Genomic DNA, 26,294 nt, shown 5'->3' with positions numbered 1-26,294 from the left:
TGCTAACCTCGCCGCGCAGTCGCATTCAAGGCATTGCTTTGTAGCGACTTACGACTTTATCGTCCTAGCAGTAACAGGAAAAACCTTCCTTTGATAGCAGCTCCCGATTTCTTACGTTTCTTACTAGTCGATCTCCAATTAGATCTCCCGGTAGCAAAGTCGTAACTGCCGGCAACGATCATGTCGTCGCCGGAAGTTGATTTCTATGATTTCTATGATTTCTATGATTTTCTATGATTTCTATGATTTCTATGATTTCTATGATTTCTATGATATATGATTTCTATCTTTTTGTGCAACCGTTTGAAGCTCATGACACACGTAGGCTTTCCATCTAGATGATTAATAGCTTGACATTTCGTACGATAAATCCCCACCTGCTTCACACCGCTTTCATGTGCTTAGCTTTCTCAGTGGCTTCTACCCTATCGAAATTAAGTCAATACATATCTTGCCTATCGGGGCTATAGAGCATACCGTCAGTACTTGTACAGTCGCGAAATTGCATGCAGCGTGTTTAAAAGCCTGAATTTATCTACTCTGTTACTTGATGTATTATCTTTAATCTTTCAAATCTTCATGCCTCTCGTTGAAGCAAGAAGATTCGGAAGATCATTGAGGCACGAACATTTGGAACATTAAAGCTAAGCTTGTGTCTTTCATGTCGCCTGTAACACAGAAAAGACACACGCGGGGCTGACTTTTGCCCTTTAGAACGCCTCTGCACTTAGCCAAACCAACCATCCATCCGCATCTGCAAGTCACGACCACCAGACTTGCGACAACTGTAACACGTATGAACAGTTAGATACTGTCGTGATGATGGCTCACTGATCGGCGTGATGTTGTCTACAATAAACTGAAATGTTGAAAGACTGAAAATCGCCCGAAGGTAGCAAAACAGCCCGTGTTACAAATTCTCTGCACTGCACGATAGATACTTTGAAAATGGCACTTAACGAGCTGGTAACCCATGCATTTATATTCGGTGACATGTATAGCTTTCTCAGCGACTTCTACTCCCTTCATGAGATTGAAGTAGTTGATCCGGTCAATATGACGCCAATACATCTAATACGCCTATCGGCAATATAAGGCCTGAAAATTGGTACTTTGTACAACCGCTTTTATGTCCTGAATTTTCTTTCAGTGCCCTTTCCTTTGATGAATCTGAGGCAGAAAGTGTTGGATGATGAAAGCTAAGCGTGAAACTTTCATGTCGTCTCAGATAGATTAAAAACTGGTGGTTCTGATTTTATAGAAACGTACGCCTGTACACTTACATGTTACGGTCAGCTCATTAGCCGGACCAACACGTCATCAGAATCTGCCTTGATGAATCTGAGGCAGGAAGTGTCGGAAGATTAAAGCTAAGCGTGAAACTTTCATGTCGTCTCAGATAGATTAAACGCAGGTGGTTCTCTTATCATAGAAACGTACGCCTGTACACTTCATTAGCCGGACCAACATGTCATCAGAATCTGTTTGTCGCATGCACGGCAGTAAGAAAATTCTTTATTCTTTATCAAAAATTGCAACAAGACAATACATAGTGGAGCGCCAGTCAGCCAAGCTGATGTTGCGGACCACTTAACATTACAATTACATTAAAATTCAAAAATGAAATGGTAGAGACAATTCAGTATACAATTCAAAATAAAGCATTTAAGTGCAAATTTTAAAGGTGTATCAGCTGGAAGCAAATCTTTTCGTTGTTTCAATATACGTATGTAGTGCCCCAGACAGTTGTTTGTTTATCACAAAGTTGTGGGCTGCTGACCCCTGGAGTAAAAGAGATGTAGTGGGGCTTTGCTGTACAAGACGTTCGACAGTGGAAGAGAGGGTGTTCCGCGCGTCAGAATATAGGGGGCAGTGCAGCAAGTAGTGCTGGGGGGTTTCAGTGGAGGCCCCACAGTCGCACGTCTTGTCCTTAGATATGTCCAAGATATGTCTCTGTTTAGCAATCTGTATCTATACTTTGACATGTAAGTGGGAAACTTCAGTTTTTCGTTTCGTTATCATTTCGAGCAGGCATATCAAAGTCAAAAAGGAAATGACATCCTTAGAGTTAGACCAAAGGAGGTCCTGTCATCAATCATGATTTGAATTCTCGTAACGTTAGGCCTGAACGCGCCGCCTTCGTCATGGTTAACCTATAGTCTTTTCTCCAGAGGGAAGAGACGATCTATGGTGCCCGTTCTGTCACGGCACATTACACAGTCAGGGCATCGGTTGCTCAACACCATGCTAAACCACGGATATGCCATTTGGCGTACTAAACTATAGATGCGTTTGTGAATATTAGTCATCCAGGAAGAATAGAATTGTAATTCAATCTATACCACTGGATTACAGTATGAAACTAGAGTTCCACGAACACATTATCTTCGGCACATAATCAAGGCTTATTATGGAGAGTGATTAATATTTACATGCTTATCACCCCCTGCAATCATATATCATACTATTTGGAAGTTATGGCGGGGGGGGGGGAGTCCAGTCTAGATAGGGTTAAAAATCATTTGGTGGTACAGGACTAGTATATATGTCTGATATATGTTATGTGATTCCCACAACGCCGGGGGGATATCAGCGGGCGCTCAACGCGGGCGAGCAGTCAACTTGACAATGTTAGAACAAGAACTGACCGCTTTGCAAAAAGTGGAATCCCCTACATGACTAAACAGTTGAACAGTTCCGAAGCTGGAACCTGATCCTCACAGACAGTGACTCTTGCGCACCAGTAGACGTGCAGTAATTACAAAATTGTTCTTTTTTACTCTAAGTGGTGTACGTGCAATGTATAAAGTGCAATATAACTTATGTAAATATATATGTAAATGAAAGCAGAAATGTACAGAAACCACAATTCAGTCATCAGCTGAGTGCTTCGAAGGCTTTCTTTTATTGAATAAAACATTGAAAAAAAATGTTATAACTGGTCATGAAAAATATTGAAAGTGATGAGGAAATAGTACAGTAAATATATATGAATAGAATAGATCTTTATTCCATATCATACACATTTTGAAAGACATAGTACATGTGACTTTTCCACACCTGTTGCAGTTGTGGTGCAGTGTACTCTCCAAGCAGAGGAGTGAGTCCGGCTGTTTTTTGACGTGTTTTTAGATGTCTCAACCGAAAACATAATCTTCTCCGAGTACTAGTACTCGGCGAAGATAATTATCAGACCTTTCAAGTGTCCACCTGACACTTTTCATTAGTGATGAAACGTCTGGTAATCTGATACTGTAATCCAGTGGTTTGGATGGAATTAAAATGTCATTATCTTCGCCGAGTACTAGTACTCGGAGAAGATTATATTTTCGGTTGTGCCAGCTGTTGGGTGGGTCTGTATGTATGCCAAGAGCATAACTCAAGAAAGCTTCGATGGATCTTTATGATTTTCAGTAGGTGTGTAGTGGTTGTGCAAAGGAAGGTCAAGTTCGAAAATGGTTTACTTTGCGTTTTTCAACAGTACTGCAGCGGACTTTAAATTTTTTGTGTGTTTGTATGTAGGCAAAAAAGTGACGGAAACGTTGATGGATCTTCGTGATTTTCGGTAGGTGTGTAGCGGTTGTGGGAACAAAGGTCAAGTTCAAAAATGGTTTCCCTGGCATTTCCGTCGGTACTGCAGCGGGCTTTGTGTGTATGTGTATTTGTATGTCGGCAGCATAACCCGAGAAGCTGTTGATGGATGGGTGAGGTTTACAGAAAGGAAGGTCAAGTGAGATAATGGGCCTTCAGGCGGGTACCTAAGGTACTGCAGCGGATCTTCAAAATTTCGGGGCATATTTTCTGAAAGTGCTTTGGTCATGATTTTTATGTGGTAGATAGTTCATGCCACAGGTTGTGTAAGTTTGGGTCCTCTAGCGGTTTGTTAACAACTGCAGTTGGCGTTTTTGTTTTGACATTCGGACATGAATTTTGCTTTTCAACCTTTATTTAACCTTGAAAGTATGCAAAACATACACTCATTCGGCCGAGGCCGTTTTTCAAGAGTTCAAGGGAGGAGGTCAGGGGTATTTTCAACGTTATTCAACGAATAACTTGTTCTTTATATATACTATGGATGAATGTATTAACATGTGTCCAGAGCGGTTCAGTCATGCCGAAGAAGGTCTGATCTGGCCAACAGTTTGTGTGTGTAATTGAAAAGGTAATGTCCTTATCCTCTGTAAAAATTGAGATTATGAATATTCTCTTATCATTCTGAAAAAGTAAAGCATGTAGTCGTAATGCTGATAGTCCAACGACGCCGCGCCCGGTTGGTGTTTAATGTCTCATTCATGACTTTTTTTCGCCCCATAGGCTTAAATGTTATAAGACGTGTTTTACATGGGCGCGTTCGTAATGAAGCTGTAGGAAATGCACCAATATCATTCATTCTCTGTTGAGCTCATCTACCCTAGATCATTTGAAAAAATTGCCAACTGCCAGTTGGCATACAATACCTTTTTATGGCAATTACAAACCGCACTTAGCTACACCCCCTAAATAGGCACTTTCCAGCTAAAAGCGCTCGGCCGCATTACCGCCAATGTCGCGATGTGGACGTCCGACCTCGCGCGCAGCTGCCAAACTTTACCCATTAATTTCTTCCGTTACAAACAACTTTTCATCAGTTTGACGCTTCAGATCAGTCGGGCTGGCTAAAAGGGAATTTCCCACCGATATAAACACACGTTCATCGTTCATGCAGCCGTTCATTTTTTGGGGCACGGACTCCTGTAGGGTACCCACTCGGAGTGGTACAGGAATAAGACCTTTAGCACAATGTGGCGGACCCTGATCCTTTAAATCGGCAAACATGTTGCATTAGGCACGCGACGGCTTAACGTCCACTCCGAGGCGGGTAGTGGACTCGTGAATCGTGCTTAAAGTACCTTTAATAGCAGTCCATCTACAACATTCCGCATTGCTCCGCAAAATATTCAAGACAAGCTCTCCACAACAAGTGGTCCTCCTAGATGTGACGTGAATGTACAAATTGGCCCTTTCTAGAGGCCACGCACACTTCTCACCACGCTAGTCTAGTGGGAAATTAGTCCGCTATCTTTAGTCACTGACGAAAGATAGCGGATGCTGTCTGAAACGTCTGACTGTTTCAAAATCTTATCCAGGTGCTTGAGTAACTATTTGTGGCCTAGTGGGAAGTTGTAGCACCATCATTAAGGGTGATTCGAACTTGATTTTGTACGTCGACAGCGCGCGCGTTTTCACACAAAGTGACCATCAAATGGTGCTGGAACGGAGGTTGACGGTGGTTTGACGTAATACTGACATCGTATGTACGCGTGAGAAAATTCATAAGCACGTAAGGGGGGAATGAAGCACAGTAAGGCTTCCTACACGGGTGGTTGTGTAAACACACAAGACGAACGCCTACAAGACGGTACCCTGGGCACCAGACTAGTACCGGGTCGCTAGCGATTTGCTTCGGCAGCCCAAGAACAGTCTGCCCGCCCGGTCTTAATCAACGCTCCGGGGAGTTGTAGCCCGTGGGAGTAAACCGCGTCAATTCCCCGGCTAGAACTCCCCCGGCGCGCTAATTAGGGTTCTGCGGGCTGGGGTATCTTTGACGCCGAAGGAACTGACTACAAGGTATCTGCTAAAGGGAACCGGCTAAAAGGCCCGATAAACAGTCTGGAGCCCAGGGTAACAAGACGGTTGCCCGGTGGTTTGACTAAAATCCAAAGAAATGAGGCTATTTGGACACTTTTTTCGATTTCAAAAAGTACGTCTCCATCACACATGACTACAAACAAGGTAGCCCCCTCTAGTGTACCGCAAACATGTAAGTTGCCCATATGTATTATGTGATTGTAGACCCTGCACCAATTCAGCACTAGAAAGGCTGCCACTGCACGGGTAGTTTCTGACCATAAACAAACCATGAGTACTGACCGGTTGATGCCGATGCTGGTGACGCTAATCAGGGAGCAGATGCAGCTGGTAATGCAGGTGACGCCGACCAACTCACACACCACGGGATGGTCCCGCAGGAAGTTCTGCAATCAAAGGCACCCAGAGCATTTTATGAGGCTTAAAAACTGGAAATATTCTAGTTGCTGTAATCTTTATGAAATTCACATTTAATGCCACTGTTAACCACATTTGCGTGCGGATTTCCTATCAAAAGTTCTCAGAAGTGGCACAAAATAAGCTACATGGTGATCTTTTAGTTTCACGCGCCTAGTCGCCTAGTGTAAATAAACCGTCACCATAGCCCCGCCCACGTCCGTCAAAACGTAGAAATGCAAAATTAAAACATGAAAATGCAAATATTTGACGGACATGCAGTCACTCTCTCATTGGTCGAACTGCTAATTGTGATGTACAGTCAGGATCAGTCTATTAGGGCTTGGATATTCTATCAGTTTTCACCACACAGCGACATCGCATATTTGGTCCTTTAATGTCGATATGTAATGGTATAGTGTTATTGAAACTTACTATGTGTAAGTTTCAAGTCCTCTAGAGATGTCCTCCTTTTATTGCCTACTTTCATAGATTTCATGGCTTGTCCAGCGTCGCTTTCAGAAACGGAAAGTCATAGCAGACACAATCTTCACGACTTCTTCAAACATACCCGCAATCTGTATCTTTCCTTTTTTTAGCAATTGGAACGCTTTAAGTACTTGGCAAATCATTAAAAAAAGTATTAGATCTGTTTTGTGAAATAACAAATAAACACAAGATAATTCCCCACGTTCCTTACTGCGGCAAACACTACAAGTAAAACTATACGCATGTTTCAACACGAGTCAATATAGCAATTTCGTACAAGTATTGAATGAAATGAAATTGTCTGGTTCTCGAAATTGTGAGGAAATTGTTTTCGCTGAAGATGTATAATTTTTCATTTGTGCTCGTCATGATTCGAGGGAAATTAACACCTCCTTTAGAGTCATTGATGAAATTGTGTGGTATAATGTTACCAAACATCAATTTGCAGAAGAGGGGTAATCATTCTCCACATCCTTTTTTTTGTAATTCCGTTTTCCATTTCTCTCCACCAGGACCATAGTTATGCATTGCATGCACAGTATGTCTCACAGACTCCATCAATACAGGTGGACAACAAGACAAAACTAAGGCAGCTGCAGGCTCCGAACGTTTGAAGAAAACTCATGGGGAAAGGCACTACAATCTGTACCAATGGTCAACAGAAGGGAACGTAAGCCCCTTTGCCTGATCTATTACACCCACGATTTTCAAGTTGTCCACGGCACAGAATTCATCAATACAGACTACAAGACAAGACTAAGGCACTAAGGCAGGCGTTCCTAACTCTTTAGGCATTACATAAGTTTGTATGAGCAAGAAAACTCATGGGAAAAGCACTACAGTCTGTAGCCTCTACCTGATCTATTACTGCGACGATGTTGAAGATCTCCACGGCACAGAATTCATCAATACAGACCACAAGACAAGACTAAAACAGGCTTTCGAACGTTTCAGGCATTACATAAATCTATATGAGCACGAAAACTCGTGAGAAAAGCACAACAATCTGTACCTATCGTCAACAGAAGGGAACGATTAGAAGCCTTTACATACTACCTGATTAGTACCCTATTACTCCGAGGATATTGAAGATATTGACGGTGTATCAGATAGATTGGATAGCCTGATAGAATGTTATCTATGTACCATTGATGCCATACTTTGTACCTTGTACAATTGTTGTGCAATAAAGTTATTATCAATGGGAAAAGCACTACAGTCTGTAGCCTTTACCTGATCTATTACTGCGACGACATTGAAGGTGTCCACGTCACAGAATTCATCAATACAGCCAACAAGACAAGACTAAGGCAAGGCGGGCGTTCCTAAAGCATCAGGCATTACATAAGTTTGTATGAGCATGGGAAAAGCACTACAGTCTGTAGCCTTTACCTGATCTATTACTGCGACGATGTTGAAGGTGTCCACGGCACAGAATTCATCAATACAGGCAACAAGACAAGGCTAAGGCACTAAGGCAGGCATTCCTAAAGCATCAGGCATTACATAAGTTTGTATGAGCATGGGAAAAGCACTACAGTCTGTAGCCTTTACCTGATCTATTACTGCGACGATGTTGAAGGTGTCCACGGCACAGAATTCATCAATACAGACTACAAGACAAGACTAAGGCACTAAGGCAGGCGTTCCCAACTCTTTAGGCATTACTTAAGTTTGTATGAGAAAGAAAACTCATGGGAAAAGCACTACAGTCTGTAGCCTGTACCTGATCTATTACTGCGACGATGTTGCATATGTCCACGGCACAGAATACAGTATACAAGACAAGACTAAGGCACTAAGGCAGGCGCTCCTTACTCTTCAGGCATTACTTAAGTTTGTATGAGCAAGAAAACTCATGGGAAAAGCACTCCTGTCTGTAGCCTTTACCTGATCTACATTTGTATTACTGCGACGATGTTGAAGGTGTCCACGGCACAGAATTCATCAATACAAACTACAAGACAAGATTAAGGCAAGGCAGGCGTTCCTAACGCACCAGGCATTACATGAGTTTGTATGAGCATGGGAAAAGCACTACAGTCTGTAGCCTTTACCTGATCTATTACTGCGACGATATTGAAGGTGTCCACGGAACAGAATTCATCAATACAGACAACAAGACAAGACTAAGGCAAGGCATGCGTTCCTAACGCACCAGGCATTACATAAGTTTGTATGAGCATGGGAAAAGCACTATGTCTGAAGCCTTTACCTGATCTATTACTCCGACGATATTGAAGGTGTCCACGCCACAGAATTCATCAATACAGCCAACAAGACAAGGCTAAGGCACTAAGGCAGGCGTTCCTAAGTTTGCATGAGCAAGAAAATGCATGGGAAAAGCACTACAGTCTGTAGCCTTTACCTGATCTATTACTCCGACGATATTGAAGGTGTCCACGGCACAGAATTCATCAATACATCCAACAAGATAAGGCTATTGCACTAAGGTAGGCGTTCTTAAGTTTCTATGAGCAAGAAAACCCATGGGAAAAGCACTTCAGTCTGTAGCCTTTACCTGATCTATGACTCCGACGATATTTAAGGTGTCCACTGCACAGAATTCATCAATACAATACAATACAAGACAATACAAGACAAGACTAAGGCACTAAGGCAGGCGTTCCTTAGTTTGTACGAGCAAGAAAACCCATGGGAAAAGCACTACAGTCTGTATCCTTTACCTGATCTATGACTCCGACGATGTTGAAGGTGTCCACGACGGAGGAGACCATGAGATCGGCCACGGCCAGGTTGACGATGAAGATGTTGGAGACGCTGCGGAGGCTCGGCGTGGCGTACACCGCCCCGATGATGAGGCAGTTCCCGAAGGTGCCGCCCGCGATCAGCACCACCAGTAGGATGGAGGAGCCGATCTTCACGCCCATTCCCACCTCGTCGTAGCCTAGGTCAAGCAGCGGGGCGGAATCGTTCGCCGGAGTCGAGTTGAACGCCGCCCGCCACTCTAACGGCGACGTATCGTTGTTGACGGCGTCCGCCAGCGTGTCGTTCATGGTGCGAGGCTGTTGTCGTTGAAGTGCGCGCGCACTGGTAGAACATTTGGTGAACAGATAGCTGTTAAACCTTCCACCCACTCTCACCGGCAGGTGGCGTGACGTATGGTGACATAGGCGTGGCTGAGACGGGCTGGACCAATGAAGGCTTTCGATTACAAATGTCTCCCACGTAACGTAACCGCTGGAAACATTCACGCAGTTGAAATTGTATCCAATGGATGTAATACCATCTTGGTAAAATGTGGCGTACAGAATCAAATAAGCACAAAAACGACATGTAAAATTTTGACCTACTTTGGTTTATAGCTAAAGGCTAATTATGAAGGACTATTGTAATTTTGATTTTTACTGTAGATCAGCTTTCCTGAGGGTTTTTTTCTTAGAAATACAATGCTTTCTGAATTTGGACAGTTTCAATGCCCGGTTTTAGGAAGTACAATGTAGTATATTTGTGGAACATGTTTTGACGAACCAGACCGTCGTTGGATCTACTGGGAATACCGGAGATGTTAATTAACTCTGCAAATATCTATCATTTGAATGTGAAGCAATGCAGTTGTTTTCAGTTCTTCGTGTATTTATCATGCCTCGTGATATTTCAGAATTTGGTCACCAAGGAACGAGGTGACTGCACGAATAGAAGTGGAACTCGTTTGCAACACTTCTTTTGCGGCCTAGGACACAGTCTCTGATTGGCTGTATCGACCCTTTCCAATTTCTAGACAGAGGGCACCGATTCTGAGTGTTGCTGATTAGCCACAAGGGATACATATACCCTAAAGGAACTGTATGCCAGTATTGGGATTTATAACGTTAAATTGGAACACACCGCGGGACAATTAGGGAGTGCTAAGCAAAACACGACCGACGGGCTTTAACGCCTGCATCATTAGCCACCAGTGGATACTGTTTTGGACCGTGATACTGTTTTGTCAACCGAAAAATCTGCGTGGTGATTAGGTACGAACCCCTGCTAGCCATCTTTGTTTGAAATCGTAGGTTCGGCTCAACAAGTCATGATCATATCAACGCAACACTGAGGCGGTATGATATCATCTTCCCAACGTTGTATGTTTTGTTTCATTCGCCTCAGGAGTATTCATGTAGAACAACAGATTAAACTTAGAGTCAGTTTTACACACGGTTAAAAATTGCAGATTACACGTGCTGTAAGCCAGATGATGTAAAGCATGCTGGTGTTAACGTTACCATTAGTCGGAGTAACAGCCTTACATTGGGACTTTGAACTTCATTGAAATTGAACCAACACAATGCGACATTAGGAGCTTAACTTCACGGGTATTCCTGTGGAATAACAGCTTAAAATCACATGCAGGTTTTTACACACGGTTGAAAATTACAGCTTGCACACACTGTAATCCGTGTGACCTAAAGCATGCTGGCAACGTTACCGATAATCGGCAGTGATGATTAACAAATGAGACAAAGTCTCGCACTGGGACTTAGAACTTTATTGAAATTGCACACGGTTGAACATTGCAGCTCACGTTGTAAGGAATATGATTCAAAACATGCCGGCGTTTAACGCAACGTTGCCAGCATGTTTTGAATTTGTTTATAGCAGAGGCGCTGATCATGAGACCAATACACTACGATGACAGATCATAATTACTTTTATTGTATTCTGTGGAGTGGGGGTGTCCCTGTGGTGTAGTGGTCTGCGTCTTCTGCTTCTCACCACATCTGGTTCAAATTACTTGGACCAGAAGGACTGGGGTTCAAGCCCCAGGTAGGACACTTCTGGACAAGAGGCGCATTGAGTCAAACCAAAGACTTTATAACAATGGTACATACTTCTGAATCAGTATGGAAGTTAAACACACAACACTGCCAGTGGACTAGCCCCCTGCTGCAGTGATTGCACCACAGTGTGGCCCAGGGCTATGAAACGGAGATGGGCACCGGAGCAGGCTTGGCATACACCAATAATGGTGTGGGAGGATTGTGGAGTAGCTCTTGCTAATCACCATGTAGTGTGATGTCAATATCGCCATGAGGAAATCCCACTGAATTTGTCGATGGCCCAAAGCCACGTCTTAAATGTTATATATAATATCTAACCTTTATTTCAATTGAGGCCAATCAGTATCGACCATTTCATGTTATAGGACGTCCGAATCCGCCTGCAGGCTTGGCAACGGTGTTAAAGATAGAGCGTGAATACGAAGTTAAAGTCAGTTCAGAGACCTATTTTATACCTGACACATTTGTGGACAGAACATTTTTACCATGCATTTATTGCATTATTCAGCTGGTGTGTTACGCCGAATGGCGGTTATACCGGCTATACAGATACAAATACAGATTATTATACATGTGCCAAAAACTAGATCTCTAGCATATTCAGATGTTTCGGACAACATCCACTAAAAGAATTGAACTTGAATATGGTCTTGTACTGTAGTTAGAGTTGTTGACTTAGAATGTAAAGGTTCTGGTTTAAAATTCCTAGCAGGCCCCAATGTTGTTCCCTTGGGAAAATGAGTATCTAGCTATGGTTAGGAATGTCCTCTCGATAACAGTCTTCGTTCACTTACGACACAATGATGTTTATATAAGCGGTGGAAGACGACATCTCGAACTGGCATGCCCCTTTATCGATCAGGAAAGAAAAGAGCTATGTCAAGAAGCCACTTAGAAACTCACCACACTGTTCAAACGTTTACTGACGAAAAGAAAACTACAACATTGTTAACATCTCAAAACCCACTCAGTGCAGAAAAAGTGAAACACTTCGTTTTCCACTAGGCTGGGTGCCATCCTAATTTCTACCGGAGCTCCTACACTCGCTACTTTTACCCTAAAATGTTTTTTAGGGTAGCGAGTGTAGGAGCCCCGGTTAGGAAATTAGGATGGCACCCAGGCTATATTCCACTGCTATCGCTTCCAAAAAGAAGGCAAGCCCTTAAACCTTAGATCAAATTCCGCAGCAGTTTTAGAATAATCACTTGTTTCACTTGTCACCATTGTTAACTTGTATTGTTAACATAAACGGTCTGTATCCTTTTCATATAAAGTTTCATATATATTGTTTTATGTTGCAATTAGCTCTCGGGAGTGAACTTGCAAATACGCTTATGTATGTATGGAATCTCTGTTCTCGATCTCTCATCATCACGATGGACGAGCGATCCCTCCTCCTCGCCCCCTATACCGTCACAGACGATGCCTGTCACAGACGATGCTTTCCCAGGCACAGAACGTGACACAGCCCGACCGTCACAGACTGTGCCCGGAAGTGCTGTCAATCACTGTGACTGACGGGGCAGTGATGCCCGCGTTTCCATATAAGGCAGCGTGTTTTTGTTTACCGCAGTAGACCCCCACCCCCCCGTCATATTTGTTTTTTGGGGCGCTGAGGTAAGGAGGAACAGCGTAATTCTCGCTCTGTAAAATAATTGAATAACTTAGACCTAGAATCGAAGTGGCACAAAAAGACAGTGTCTATAACAGATGCTAAAAAACAAAAACAATTTGAACGACTAAATATATTCTATCCAGGGAAACCAGATCTAGACTAGGATCGGGCCACTTGCCGATTACTTCGACGTCCCGAGGCAGTCAGCTCGCCCGATCTAAATCAATGCTACGTGAAGTTGTAGCCCCGGGCACTGTCCAGGCACGGTTCGTGACAGTGCCGGAGTGTCACAAGCTGTGCTTTTGCCCCAGGCACGGTTTGTGACACTCAGACACTGTCACAATCCGTGCCTGGGCAGAGTTTGTGACAGTGCCCGAGTGTCACAAACCATGCCTGGGGCAAAAGCACGGTTTGTGACACTCCGGCACTGTCACGAACCGTGCCTCAGGACACAGTCGTGAATGGCAGGGTTCGGGACGAATTTCTGTTGTAGAAATTCGTGATGAGACGTCCGTCTGTTTGTGCCACATCAACTCTAAGTCCAAATCATCCAAGACACGCGCGAAATGTATTTCAATGAGCGAGAATTACGCTGATTCTTTCTCATCCCAGCGCCCCGAAAAAAAACAAAGATGGCGGGCTGCAGGGAAAAAACGCGTTGGGCAGACTCCTCCCCCTCAAAACACTAAGCTCCGCCCCAAAGCACAGTATGGGATAAGACCCCCTGTGTGTCACGAACTGTGCTCGGCTGGGCACCATTCGTGACGGTGTCCGAGTGTCACAAACCGTGCTTTTGTCCCAGGCACGGTTTGTGACACACGGGCACTGTCACAAACCGTGCCTAGGCATCAAACGTGACAAAGCACCAAACGTGACGCGACACCCCCTCACGTGTGAATGCATGTGTGCATTTTAACGGGTGGTTTTATTTATTTTTATTTATTGGTTCGGCATGTTGCCAGGGTTACCCAACTAGCCAGAGGCTATTACTAAGGGCGAACCCTTGTGCGGCCGACTGTAGGTTTTTGGACCATCGCACACCGGGGCATTCCCCTACTCTTTTTCGAAAGGTGTGGTGGGTTCTTTTACGTGCGCGGGGTGTGGCTCTCCCCAAACACGGGACCTCCATTTAACGTCCTATCCGAGGGACGTCCCTAGACAAAGCTAGGTACTCATTTACACCTGAGTGAAGTGGGTGGTTGATTTGCTTTTATGATATCAAAGACACACCACAGCAGTCAAACGTCAGCCAGTTTATCCTAAAGCCAATTCTTCGTCCGCTTCACAGCACGATGCGAAAGCGTACCTTTGATTCCTACTTTAATTGGAACAGACCGGTTTGCACTGTATTCATTCATTCTTGTATCAATTTTTTGTCGAGTTGCTTTCAAGGGGACCAATGCTACAAAAAAAAGTAAAGTCTTTATTCTTTGATCAAAGTATGCTAAAAAAAGAATAAGTAAAACTTACAGCAGTCACTCAAGTAACAAGCGGCGTTGGAAATCTTAAACTCATTTCAAAGACGTCTTTCTTTCGGGTGATAAAAGGGATCCGTGCTATCTAAGCACAATCCTACATGCAATGCTTTCGAAGCCTATTTGCATAATTAATCCATTTGAAACTTATCGGTGTAAACTCGTTTCAAAGGCATTTGTCATAAGGATTATAAAAGGGTTTTCTGGCCAGCACAAACCTACTTGCACGGCGTCCGAAGCCTGTTTAAATGATTAGTCCGTTTGGAACTTTTTTGGTGTCATCATGTTGTAAACACAATTTCGTTTCAAAGACATTTGTCATTAGGATGATAAAAGGGTTTCTGGTATCAAAGCACAAACCTTCTAGGCTTTTGTATCTTGGTGAATTAGTTAATCCGTTTGAAACTTTTTGATGTCGTCAAGATGTAAACAGAAAGTCGTTTCAAATACCCGTTTCAAATACCTTTTTTGATTAGGGTGAGCAAAGGGTTAAAGGCTATCAAAGCACATGCTTACTTGCAAGGCTTGATGAAAGCAAATATAGAATCATCATTTTTTAATGTATTCATTAGGATGTTGGACGTCTGACATTCCAACTCTTAAATGCAGCAGATAACTCAGAATGCACACAAAAAATTGAAAATTATTACCATATAAACTGGATGCTAAAGCTTCTTGGCAATAGAAACGAGCGGTCTATTTGGTTGTACAATGTTCTAAAAACATGCTGTGCTGCTCTAGGCTACATGCCGCCCACGCACGACAGAGTTCCATCCCATCGCCGCCCTATCGCCACCCTTTCGCTATCAACGCAGGCTATCAACACATGTGAACTTTCATGCATGCTAGTGTTTGAACATTTCTTTTCAATGTGTAGACCGGATTCAACATCATTGACTAAAACGATAGCAAGAGTAACTCAGAATAAACAAGAAACATTCAAAAACGTTATTAGCATCTCAACTGGACGCTAAAGCATCTTGGCAAGAGAAACCCGAAGTCTATTTTGTGGTACAACTTTCTTGAAGCATGCCGTGCTGCTCAAAGCCACAGGTGCGGAAAATCGTTCTTAGAGTCCAGGAGGAGATACCTGAAAAAAATTGGTCTCGTAGGACACCTTTATATATTTAGTTCACTATCATAGAATGATAGATTGATGTCCCTTGATCATTTTAAGATAGGTTGTTCTATGGACCAGGTGGGACATCGTGGTTCTAGAGCTCTTTATGCAAATTTATGCAAATGAGGTAGTTATGCCTTGAATTGAGAAGAAAACAGCATAACTTCTGTGATACCAGTCCAAATGACATCAAACTTGGAGAAAGTCACAAGCAACAGGAGAGTGTTCCTTTTTGGAACCTTGAAAGTACCTGGCGTGTTTCTATGGAAACCGTTGCTAAGGAAAAGATACTTCCATAGCAACCGGAAGACTTAGGAAACAATCAGACTGAACAGCAAATGCCGATGTCTCCCGGCATGTAAACCCCACGTGAGGCGAACGTACGAGCCATAAAAAATGACAGGTCGATTCTACTCATCGTCAAAACTCGTAGTTTACAGGTTCACAATTTACGCCTACAGTAACAAAAGTTGTTCTTGTGGTGTTTTTCGACATAAATGGAGTGTTCTACATTCCTCTTTGTGTGTATATATATATATATATATATATGAAACAGTCGTTTATTGCATGGTGAGGGCAATAGGCGATACATGTTGTATTTGCTCGTGCAAATGTCGCCTTTCTAGTTTATATTTTGTTTCTTGCACCAAAGGGAAAATATAATATTTCCAGAAAATGTATTTACTACATTATGTTAAGCCATTGTCCCCGTCATACACCCCTTTTAGCAGCCGTCCGCCATCTTGGACAATCGAGTTCAAAGGACAATTCTAATCAGTAGTAACCTGAAAGAACTATTAACCGGGCAATGCAAAAAAGTACATGTACATCTAACATCTGATATTTATATATAGCAATAACTTATTTTCACTTACACCAAGAGTACGCAAATATCCCTACAACTGTTTGTGTATCATTTCTTTACCAACATCTTTTTACTGGTAGTATGTGTCAGTGTTACAGTACAGGTCAAGAAATACGCATCAGAAATTAGCCGTACGTATACGTTTAGCAGAAATTCGTGAAACTGCGTAATGTAAAATTGTCTGGACTATCTCTTCAGCAAAATTCTGATTGTTTACATTCTGAAATTTGCATGATACATGTTGGTCCACACACAGCTGGAAGAGTCCATTCTTGTATGAGGGGGACATTTTTGAAAATTCAATTTTGGGCTTGGTTGATTATCAAAAAGGTCCAGGTTTTTTGGTAGAGGTATTTTTCAATGGTCCAGTATGAATATGGGTGCCTGGAAGAGCCCAACTAATGCATAGGGTTTCAACTTGGGAGAGATCCATTTCTGACTGGTCGTCAATTCAATTATTTATTCAAATACCAACATTACAAACATAAAACAAACGTTAGTTTTTGCATTAGAACAGTCGCTCATTGCAATAGGCAATACATGTTGTATTTGTTCGTGCAAATGTTGCCTTTCTAGTTTATATTTTGATTCCTGTACCACAGGGAAAATATAATCTTGTCAGAAAATCATCAACTTTTAATAAGTACAAACTTGTATTTACTACATTATGTTAAGCCATTGTCCCATGATACACCCCTTTAAGCTAGCCTCCGTTGCAGTCCTTCCCACAGCGATTTGTTTCCAATTTTTATTATTTTGTTGGGGGGGGGTGTGCCGCGTATCTGCTTGGGATTACGTATCCGCCGTGCCCCTGTGTCCGCCGTGCCCCTGTGTCCGCCTTGCCCCTGTGTCCGCTGTTGGGGAAGGACTGCGTTTTGTCGGTTCCAGCAAAGGCAATTAATTTATCCGCGAGAAGTAATTCACACTACCGGGTGAAGTAATTCACACTACCGCGAGAATCAATTTAAATGTTACGTTGCACAAAGCCCACGTGAAGTGACGCATGCTTCCTCGCAACTGATTATCATGTTGTCCTCAAAGTCGTGTTACAAATTGTCTCAAATGTGGCCTGATGTTTCGTTCTATTGCTGATATCTTCTGTGGATTCAGCCGTCGTAGCTAAGAGATCTTATAATTAGAGTGTTTCTTTTATGACAAAGAAGACAACAAAGGGTCAGGGGTTAGATTATGATCGGCCATTGCATAGCGCAGCGTGCGCGGAGAAAGTATTGCAGCTTTCTCACGCTTTTGTGAGACATGTTTGAGCCACGTTTCCTTGCACGAAAAGCACAAAATCATTATAGCAACTTCGATGGATGTGCAAAGATAAAGAATGCGAAAGGTTCGTTCATTTAGGTGTCAGTCCGTCGTGTTTTGAAAAGACATCCCGGCAACCGTTAGAACGTTGTCGCTGCTCAAAGGGGCGTGAAGATTTCCCTGCGCTGGCCGTGTTAATTACCGGAAGTTCGCACATCCATGGCAATTGTGATAAGTGTTTTTGATGGGCCTATGCTGGAACCGACGAAACGCAGTCCTTCCCCAACAGCGGACACAGGGGCACGGCGGACACAGGGGCACGGCGAATACGGGATCCCAAGCAGATACGCGGCATCCCCCCCCCCCCAAAAAAAAAAAATTGGAAAAAAAATCGCTGTGGGAAGGACTGCAACGGAGGCTACCTTTTAGCAGCCGTCCGCCATCTTGGATAATCGGGGGGCGCTTGAACCCCCACTGTTACACAATTCTAATCAGTAGTGACCTGAAAGAACTATTAACCGGGCAATGCAAAAAAGTAAATGTACATCAAAATTTCATGACACTAGGGCAAGCCTAATATCTATTACATATAATGCTTAGAGTCCCTCAAATTGTTTTGAAATTTGTTGATATATGTCAGGTCCGGGTTCACAGTTCTTCACGTGTGTTGACGTCACGAGTCTTGACGTCACGTGTGTTGACGTCATCATTCTCTGTGACAGGCCCGTGCGGCTCGTCCAGAATGCGCGCAACGTCCTTAAGAACTTCAACGTCAAGGTTCTCCAGCTCCTGACGCGTGACGTATCCAATCTTATCTTTATCCAGAACGCCAAACATCTTGTTGACGACTTTAACATCTTCTTCTCCTATATCTCCATCTTCCTCTTCGTCGACCACGGCAAACTCGTAGTAGTGAGTTAACAGTTCCTTTGTAAACTTCGTGCTGTGTCGGTCTGCCATGATTTCCAAAAAGGCTTGTCTCAGGATTTCCACGTCCATGAATCCCATGTCGATGGATTTGTCTCCCTTCTTGTACGTCCACTGTAGCTGGACGTCGCTCAGTGACGTGTACGCATCAATGTCGGCTGTCGCGCAGTCTGAATCGTTGAAGTTCTTCAGAGGTGCCCACATGATGGTTGCGGCAACGCTGCGACCGTAGGACCGGACCTGGTGGAAGTAGCCGGCCGGAATGAAGATGCAGTCCCCGGGCAGGAGGGTTGCCCAGGTCCACGGTACTTCAGCCACCTGCGGGTGTGCGAGGAGGTCAACCCTGTCCATGTCGAGATGAGAGAAACTAGATCCAGAGTGCTGCCTCTTCTGATCCATGTCCAGTAGATCCTCGTAGTTGGAGTCGATCATGATGAAATCCTTCCGCCCGGTGATCAGGCAGTGTAGGTTGTGGTCGGCGTCGTAGTGGAGTAGGGACTTGGTCCCACCGGCGGACAGCCAAAGGTTAGACTCCAAGATATTCTTCTTGAATGTCCCACAGAGTAACGAGCGAGGAACCTGTCAGAATAGTAACTGATTATGTGATACTGTATATCTTGTAAATATGTACCTTGCAATTGTAACATGTAAATAAAGCTGTACATGCATTAGGTCAGGAGAAAAATGTAACTAAAACGACTGAGGGACATACTAGTATCTCTCAAGTCTCAAGATACCTTCATAGATGATACTGTTATGATCAGTGTTATTGGTAGTGTTGTAAGATTGTTTGCCGATGACAGTAGATGCATTAGATTGTCATTATCATTGAGTTACTGCTAATTTCTAACATGTCAAACAGTCAATGTTAATGACTTTAATAGTGTGTCAGGAAAAGTGTAATATAACGCCTATTACATTGTAAAATCTGATAAGTTTGTGATAAAAGCGTGGCATAAAGATACCAACATATTGTAGGTATCTTCAACAACATTGTTACATTGGAATTACTGGTTCACAAAATAAAGATTATACTATGGGAAAAAATAACAAGCGAGGCACCTGCATCTCTGCCCTCATGGGGTCGGGTAGCAAGGACACCACGTACCAATCTTCGCGCTGATAGTTGTCTAAGAACTCGCTCAGGGACATCCTATGCGGTCGAGAGGCCCGATCTTCGTTCTTCTTTTCTACCAAGACGTCTAAGTCCCCGTATTTCTCCCTGATGTACTCATCACTCTGCCAGTTGACGACAGCAGGGGCCTTGGTTATGGCTTGTCTGTAAACAAGGGGTACGTAATCTCTTGCGTGGCGGTTCCAAAACTCTAGCGGGGTCAGGGGCTCTGCGTACTCTTTGACCGGCCCGTCCGGTTGCCTCTGGCAGCCCAGCGGTAACAGGTGGCCGGCCGGTAGCCCGGAGTCGCTCGGTACAACGGCTGGTGGAAACACGGCGTCCATCCGCATGTCCTTAGTAAGAGTGGTGCCTGAGAACCACGCAGAAATAAAGGTGTACACCAGCAGAAGGCTTGCAGGCAACATGGCGATAAATGGTCCAGGCTTGACGTGCCTATATGCTATATCACCAAGGGGGAGGGGCGGCTTGAAGTAGATCAAAGGTCACTGAAATCTATACTGAAGAAACACAGCCGTAATCACATGTTTGCGTAGCAAAATCTTTGTTGGATCCGTTGACATGTGTGGTGGCCGCCATCTTGAATTGAAGGGTCGCCATACCATTTAATTGGGAGGGGTGATTTTTTTTGTGTCGTTTAGCGTTATCTCTATTCTTAACAAATCGGCACACAACTATCACACATCAAGGACATAATGTCCTTGCACACATTCAATTCAGATAAAAATACAAAATTCAATACTAATTCATATTTATAAAAATACCCCGTAATCGCTAAACTAACATAGCAAACCTCAGGTATATGTGGCACAAATACTTAACTCTAGTTGGTTCAAACTTTCTACTCCAGTACACTCTTTGATGTTGTAGCAGGCTCGCACAAACAGTTGGACGATTTGAATACCGGAAACAGGCTGTTGCATGACGGGAAAGGGTGACATAATTGGTGCTCTCTCTCGTTCTTTGTAAACGTGTGTTTCAGCACGTAGCGCAGAATGAGACTAACCTTCTCCATTCAGTGGAAAGGACAGCCGACCGCAAATTCAAAGTGGTCATACCGGTTTACCCAGGTGACAACACAGGACCCACGGGAGATTGTTGTTATTGCTATATCCGAACAGCAGCATCGGTGGTTCAGTGGTAGAATTCTCGCCTGCCACGCGGGAGGCCCGGGTTCGATTCCCGGCCGATGCAAAATGTTTTATCTCGTTTTACTTTAGACGTCTTATTAATTCATCCTCCCAATATCTGCTAGGAGATTAATTTCACAGCTGTTAGAGATAACTGGTAAAATGGGTGACCTTTGCCCTTTGACCATTGAATGAATGTGTAAGTCCTGAAAGTACTTTATACATTTTGGTTCAAAGATTTATTTTTATGACCTTACTTTTCGGTTTATATCATCTTATGTATGGTAAAATCACGATAGTATTTTTCAACGTCTATATCAGTATTACTGGGGCTACTTATTTAGCGTGTACCAATACTCCGCTCTCTCCATTTACTATGATCTCATTTGTTGTTTTGATGGTTATTATTTTAATTATCACTATTGTTGTTTATTTCAATAGAAAACGTATGTAACACTTGTATCAAGCAAATCATGATTATCATTAGTTGGTTTCTTCTTTAATGTATGTGCCATTTCATGTAATCCTATATCTGCACACGCACCATAGGTTCAAAGTTCAAAGTTAAATAACGGGGACTACCAGCTCATGCATTGTGTCAAGAATCTATCGACTTCGTCTCATTGGCAACCCTTCCTCAAAGAAAATGGAAGATATACAGCTGAAGGAAAGCGAGTATAAATCTGACGATCCTGTACGATTCAAGGATGGTTCCGAACACAGCGTCATGAGTCCTCGTTTGAAGGTTCTCCTTCTAGCCGTGGTGTGTGTGGTTTTCGGACTAGTTGTCGGCGTTCTTATCGGGTTCTTCTCACGGAGTGGCGGCCAGGCCTCTGAGGAGACCGGCTTCGGGGGACTCCTAACCGAGGGGGAAAGCTGGGTGCCCGAGGCACTGATGTCCGAGGTCGACCCATCTCGGATTGAAGGATACCTAAGGTATGCATGAATCTTAATAATCTCTGGAAATCATGCTATATGGAAATATAAAACTTATGTCCATATCTTTCTTGTAATTATCAGGGTGGCCATCGCAATTTCAGTAATTTTTAGCCTTAAATTGGGGGAAATTGGGGAAGGACTGCGTTTTGTCGGTTCCAGCAAAGGCAATTGATTTATCCGCGAGAAGTAATTCACACTACCGGCAGAAGTAATTAACACTACCGCGAGAAGCAGTTTAAATGTTACGTTGCACAAAGCCCACGTGAAGTGACGCATGCTTCCTTGCAAATGATTATCATGTTGTCTTCAAAGTCGTGTTACAAATTGTCTCAAATGTGGCCTGATGTTTCGTTCTATTGCTGATATCTTCTGTGGATTCAGCCGTCGTAGCTAAGAGATCTTATAATTAGAGTGTTTCTTTTATGACAAAGAAGACAACAAAGGGTCAGGGGTTAGATTATGATCGGCCATTGCATAGCGCAGCGTGCGCGGAGAAAGTATTGCAGCTTTCTCACGCTTTTGTGAGACATGTTTGAGCCACGTTTCCTTGCACGAAAAGCACAAAATCATTATAGCAACTTCGATGGATGTGCAAAGATAAAGAATGCGAAAGGTTCGTTCATTTAGGTGTCAGTCCGTCGTGTTTTGAAAAGACATCCCGGCAACCGTTAGAACGTTGTCGCTGCTCAAAGGGGCGTGAAGATTTCCCTGCGCTGGCCGTGTTAATTACGGGAAGTTCGCACATCCATGGCAATTGTGATAAGTGTTTTTGATGGGCCTATGCTGGAACCGACGAAACGCAGTCCTTCCCCAACAGCGGACACAGGGGCACGGCGGACACAGGGGCACGGCGAATACGGGATCCCAAGCAGATACGCGGCATCCCCCCCCCCCCAAAAAAAAAAAAATTGGAAAAAAAAATCGCTGTGGGAAGGACTGCAACGGAGGCTACCTTTTAGCAGCCGTCCGCCATCTTGGATAATCGGGGGGCGCTTGAACCCCCACTGTTACACAATTCTAATCAGTAGTGACCTGAAAGAACTATTAACCGGGCAATGCAAAAAAGTAAATGTACATCAAAATTTCATGACACTAGGGCAAGCCTAACATCTATTACATATAATGCTTAGAGTCCCTCAAATTTTTTTGAAATTTGTTGAAATATGTCAGGTCCGGGTTCACAGTTCTTCACGTGTGTTGACGTCACGAGTCTTGACGTCACGTGTGTTGACGTCATCATTCTCTGTGACAGGCCCGTGCGGCTCGTCCAGAATGCGCGCAACGTCCTTAAGAACTTCAACGTCAAGGTTCTCCAGCTCCTGACGCGTGACGTATCCAATCTTATCTTTATCCAGAACGCCAAACATCTTGTTGACGACTTTAACATCTTCTTCTCCTATATCTCTATCTTCTTCTTCGTCGACCACGGCAAACTCGTAGTAGTGAGTTAACAGTTCCTTTGTAAACTTCGTGCTGTGTCGGTCTGCCATGATTTCCAAAAAGGCTTGTCTCAGGATTTCCACGTCCATGAATCCCATGTCGATGGACTTGTCCCCCTTCTTGTAAGTCCACTGTAGCTGGACGTCACTCAGTGACGTGTACGCATCAACGTCGGTTGTTGCGCAGTCTGAGTCGTTGAAGTTCTTCAGAGGTGCCCACATGATGGTTGCGGCAACGCTGCGACCGTAGGACCGGACCTGGTGGAAGTAGCCGGCCGGAATGAAGATGCAGTCCCCGGGCAGGAGGGTTGCCCAGGTCCACGGTACTTCAGCCACCTGCGGGTGTGCGAGGAGGTCAACCCTGTCCATGTCGAGATGAGAGAAACTAGATCCAGAGTGCTGCCTCTTCTGATCCATGTCCAGTAGATCCTCGTAGTTGGAGTCGATCATGATGAAATCCTTCCGCCCGGTGATCAGGCAGTGTAGGTTGTGGTCGGCGTCGTAGTGGAGTAGGGACTTGGTCCCACCGGCGGACAGCCAAAGGTTAGACTCCAAGATATTCTTCTTGAATGTCCCACAGAGTAACGAGCGAGGAACCTGTCAGGATAGTAACTGATTATGTGATACTGTATATCTTGCAAATATGTACCTTGCAATTGTAACATGTAAATAAAGCTGTACATGCATTAGGTCAGGAGGAAAATGTAACTCAAACGACTGAGGGACATACCAGTATCTCTCAAGTCTCAAGATACCTTCATAGATGATACTGTTATGATCAGTGTTACGGTGTTGTAAGATTGTTTGCCGATGACAGTAGATGCATTAGACTGTCATTATCATTGAGTTACTGCTAATTTCTAACATGTCAAACAGTCAATGTTAATGACTTTAATAATGTTTCAGGAAAAGTGTAATATAACGCCTATTCCATTGTAAAACCTAATAAGTTTACGCTAAAAGCGTGGCATAAAGATACCAACATTGTAGGTATCTTCAACAACATCGTTAAATTGTAATTACTGGGTTCACAAAATACAGATTATACTATGGGAAAAAACAAACAAGCGAGGCACCTGCATCTCTGCCCTCATGGGGTCGGGAAGCAACGACACCACGTACCAGTCTTCGCGTTGATAGTTGTCTAAGAACTCGCTCAGGGACATCCTATGCGGACGGGAGGCCCGATCTTCGTTCTTCTTTTCTACCAAGACGTCTAAGTCCCCGTATTTCTCCCTGATGTACTCATCACTCCGCCAGTTGACGACAGCAGGGGCCTTGGTTATGGCTTGTCTGTAAACAAGGGGTAACGTAATCTCTTACGTGGCGGTTCCAAAACTCTTGCGGGGTCAGGGGCTCCGCGTACTCTTTAACCGGCCCGTCCGGTTGCCTCTGGCAGCCCAGCGGTAACAGGTGGCCGGCCGGTAGCCCGGAGTCGCTCGGTGCGACGGCTGGTGGAAACACGGCGTCCATCCGCATGTCCTTAGTAAGAGTGGTGCCCAAGAACCACGTAGAAATAAAAGTGTACACCAGCAGAAGGCTTGCAGGCAACATGGCGATAAATGTTCCAGGCTTGACGTGCCTATATGCTATATCACCAAGGGGGAGGGGCGGCTTGAAGTAGATCAAAGGTCACTGCAATCTATACTGAAGAAACACAGCCGTAATCACATGTTTGCGTAGCAAAATCTTTGTTGGATTCGTTGGCATGTGTAGTGGCCGCCATCTTGAATTGAAGGGTCGCCATACCATTTTATTGGGAGGGGTGTTTTTTTTTGGTTTCGTTTAGCGTTCTCTCTATTCTTAACAAATCGGCACACAACTATCACACATTCAATTCAGATAAAAAGACAAAATCCAATACCGGTACCTATTCATATTTATGAAAAAAATACCCCGTAATCGCCAAACTAACATAGGAATCCTGAAGTGTATGTGGCACAAATACTTAACTCTAATTGGTTCAAACTTTCTACTCCAGTACACTCTTTGATGTTGTAGCAGGCTCGCACAAACAGTTGGACGATTTGAATACCGGAAACAGGCTATTGCATGACGGGAAAGGGTGACATAATTGGTGCTTACGTTCTTTGTAAACGTGTGTTTCAGCACGTAACGCTGAATGAGACTAACCTTCTCCACTCAGTTGAAAGGACAGACCGCAAATTCAAAGTGGTCATACCGGTTTACCCAGGTGACAGCACAGGACCCGCGGTACATTGGTGTTATTGCTGTGTCCTAAATGAGATTTAGAAGATATCAAGATATAAGATTAAAAAATCAGTAATTAAGTTAAACGTTGATGTTTACAAACACTAAAAGCATTACAGATCCGGGTTTGTATAATACACACCAGGATCTGCAATGATTTTGATGTCTACATCATATCAGTGTTACTTCCTGTTTATATTGAATACAGAAACAAAACACGTGTTGCCTGTAACACCATGTTTCATCGTTTCAATTCATCTTTAACGCTTTATGGTATTGAAGTTTGAAAAATGTAGGTAACTTGTTTTTTCATGTTTTGCCCATCTTCCCACTGAATTCCCCACTGTAAAAAATTCCAGCGAAAATACTGCAGGATTATCATTTTTTCACAGCAGCATCGGTGGTTCAGTGGTAGAATTCTCGCCTGCCACGCGGGAGGCCCGGGTTCGATTCCCGGCCGATGCAAAATGTTTTATTTCGTTTTACTTTAGACGTCTTATTAATTCATCCTCCCAACATCTGCTTGGAGATTAATTTCACAGCTGTTAGAGATTACTGGTAAAATGAGTGACCTCTGCCCTTTGACCATTGAATGAATGTGTAAGTCCTGAAAGTACTTTATACATATTGGTTCAAAGATTAATTTTTATGACCTTACTTTACAGTTTATATCATTTTATGTATGGTAAAAGTACGATAGTATTTGTCAACGTCTATATCAGTATTACTGGGGCTACTTATTTAGCGTGTATCAATACTCCACCCTCTCCATTTACTATGATCTCATTTGTTGTTTTGATGGTTATTATTCTAATTATCACTACTGTTGTTTATTTCAATAGAAAACGTATGTAACACTTGTATCAAGCAAATCATAATTATCATTA

At 43.5% G+C, this 26,294-nt stretch overlaps 2 protein-coding genes, 2 non-coding genes and 1 pseudogene across 4 annotated transcripts in view; 2 read left to right on the top strand and 3 right to left on the bottom strand.

Moving 5' to 3' along the window:
* LOC136435920 (melatonin receptor type 1C-like) overlaps positions 1-9,530 on the bottom strand; it is a 30,742-nt gene extending 21,212 nt beyond the window's left edge. The window contains exons 1-2 of the mRNA XM_066429631.1: positions 9,201-9,530; positions 5,911-6,014 (exon numbers count right to left, since the gene is read on the bottom strand). Coding sequence (XP_066285728.1) covers positions 5,911-6,014; positions 9,201-9,530 — 434 coding nt within the window. The remainder of the gene's footprint in view (positions 1-5,910; positions 6,015-9,200) is intronic.
* An 8,563-nt stretch (positions 9,531-18,093) lies between these two features.
* LOC136435594 (tRNA wybutosine-synthesizing protein 5-like) lies at positions 18,094-20,289 on the bottom strand. Its single transcript, XM_066429217.1, has 2 exons — positions 19,619-20,289; positions 18,094-19,135 (listed from the first exon to the last, which is right to left on the bottom strand). Exons 1-2 carry the CDS (start codon positions 20,093-20,095, stop codon positions 18,278-18,280), a joined length of 1,335 nt encoding a protein of 444 aa, XP_066285314.1. The 5' UTR covers positions 20,096-20,289; the 3' UTR covers positions 18,094-18,277.
* Positions 20,290-20,811: 522 nt separating this feature from the next.
* Trnag-gcc (transfer RNA glycine (anticodon GCC)) lies at positions 20,812-20,882 on the top strand. The gene has a single exon. It is a non-coding gene; the product is annotated as a tRNA-Gly (tRNA).
* Positions 20,883-22,665: 1,783 nt separating this feature from the next.
* LOC136435593 (tRNA wybutosine-synthesizing protein 5-like) lies at positions 22,666-24,960 on the bottom strand (annotated as a pseudogene).
* An 841-nt stretch (positions 24,961-25,801) lies between these two features.
* Trnag-gcc (transfer RNA glycine (anticodon GCC)) lies at positions 25,802-25,872 on the top strand. Its single transcript has one exon. It is a non-coding gene; the product is annotated as a tRNA-Gly (tRNA).
* The last annotated feature ends 422 nt before the right edge of the window (positions 25,873-26,294 follow it).

This window comes from Branchiostoma lanceolatum, chromosome 5 (genome assembly GCF_035083965.1).
Source record: "Branchiostoma lanceolatum isolate klBraLanc5 chromosome 5, klBraLanc5.hap2, whole genome shotgun sequence".
NCBI classification, from domain to species: domain Eukaryota; kingdom Metazoa; phylum Chordata; class Leptocardii; order Amphioxiformes; family Branchiostomatidae; genus Branchiostoma; species Branchiostoma lanceolatum.
Note: the sequence above shows the minus strand (reverse complement) of the source record. Positions and strands in the feature narration are given on the sequence as shown.

Coding starts and splice junctions, on each gene's coding strand:
- LOC136435594 (XM_066429217.1), bottom strand. CDS start 20,095: ATGTTGCCTGCAAGCCTTCTGCTGGTGTACACCTTTATTTCTGCGTGG. Junction 19,136..19,618: donor CCATGAGGGCAGAGATGCAG/GTGCCTCGCTTG, acceptor CTATTCTGACAG/GTTCCTCGCTCGTTACTCTG.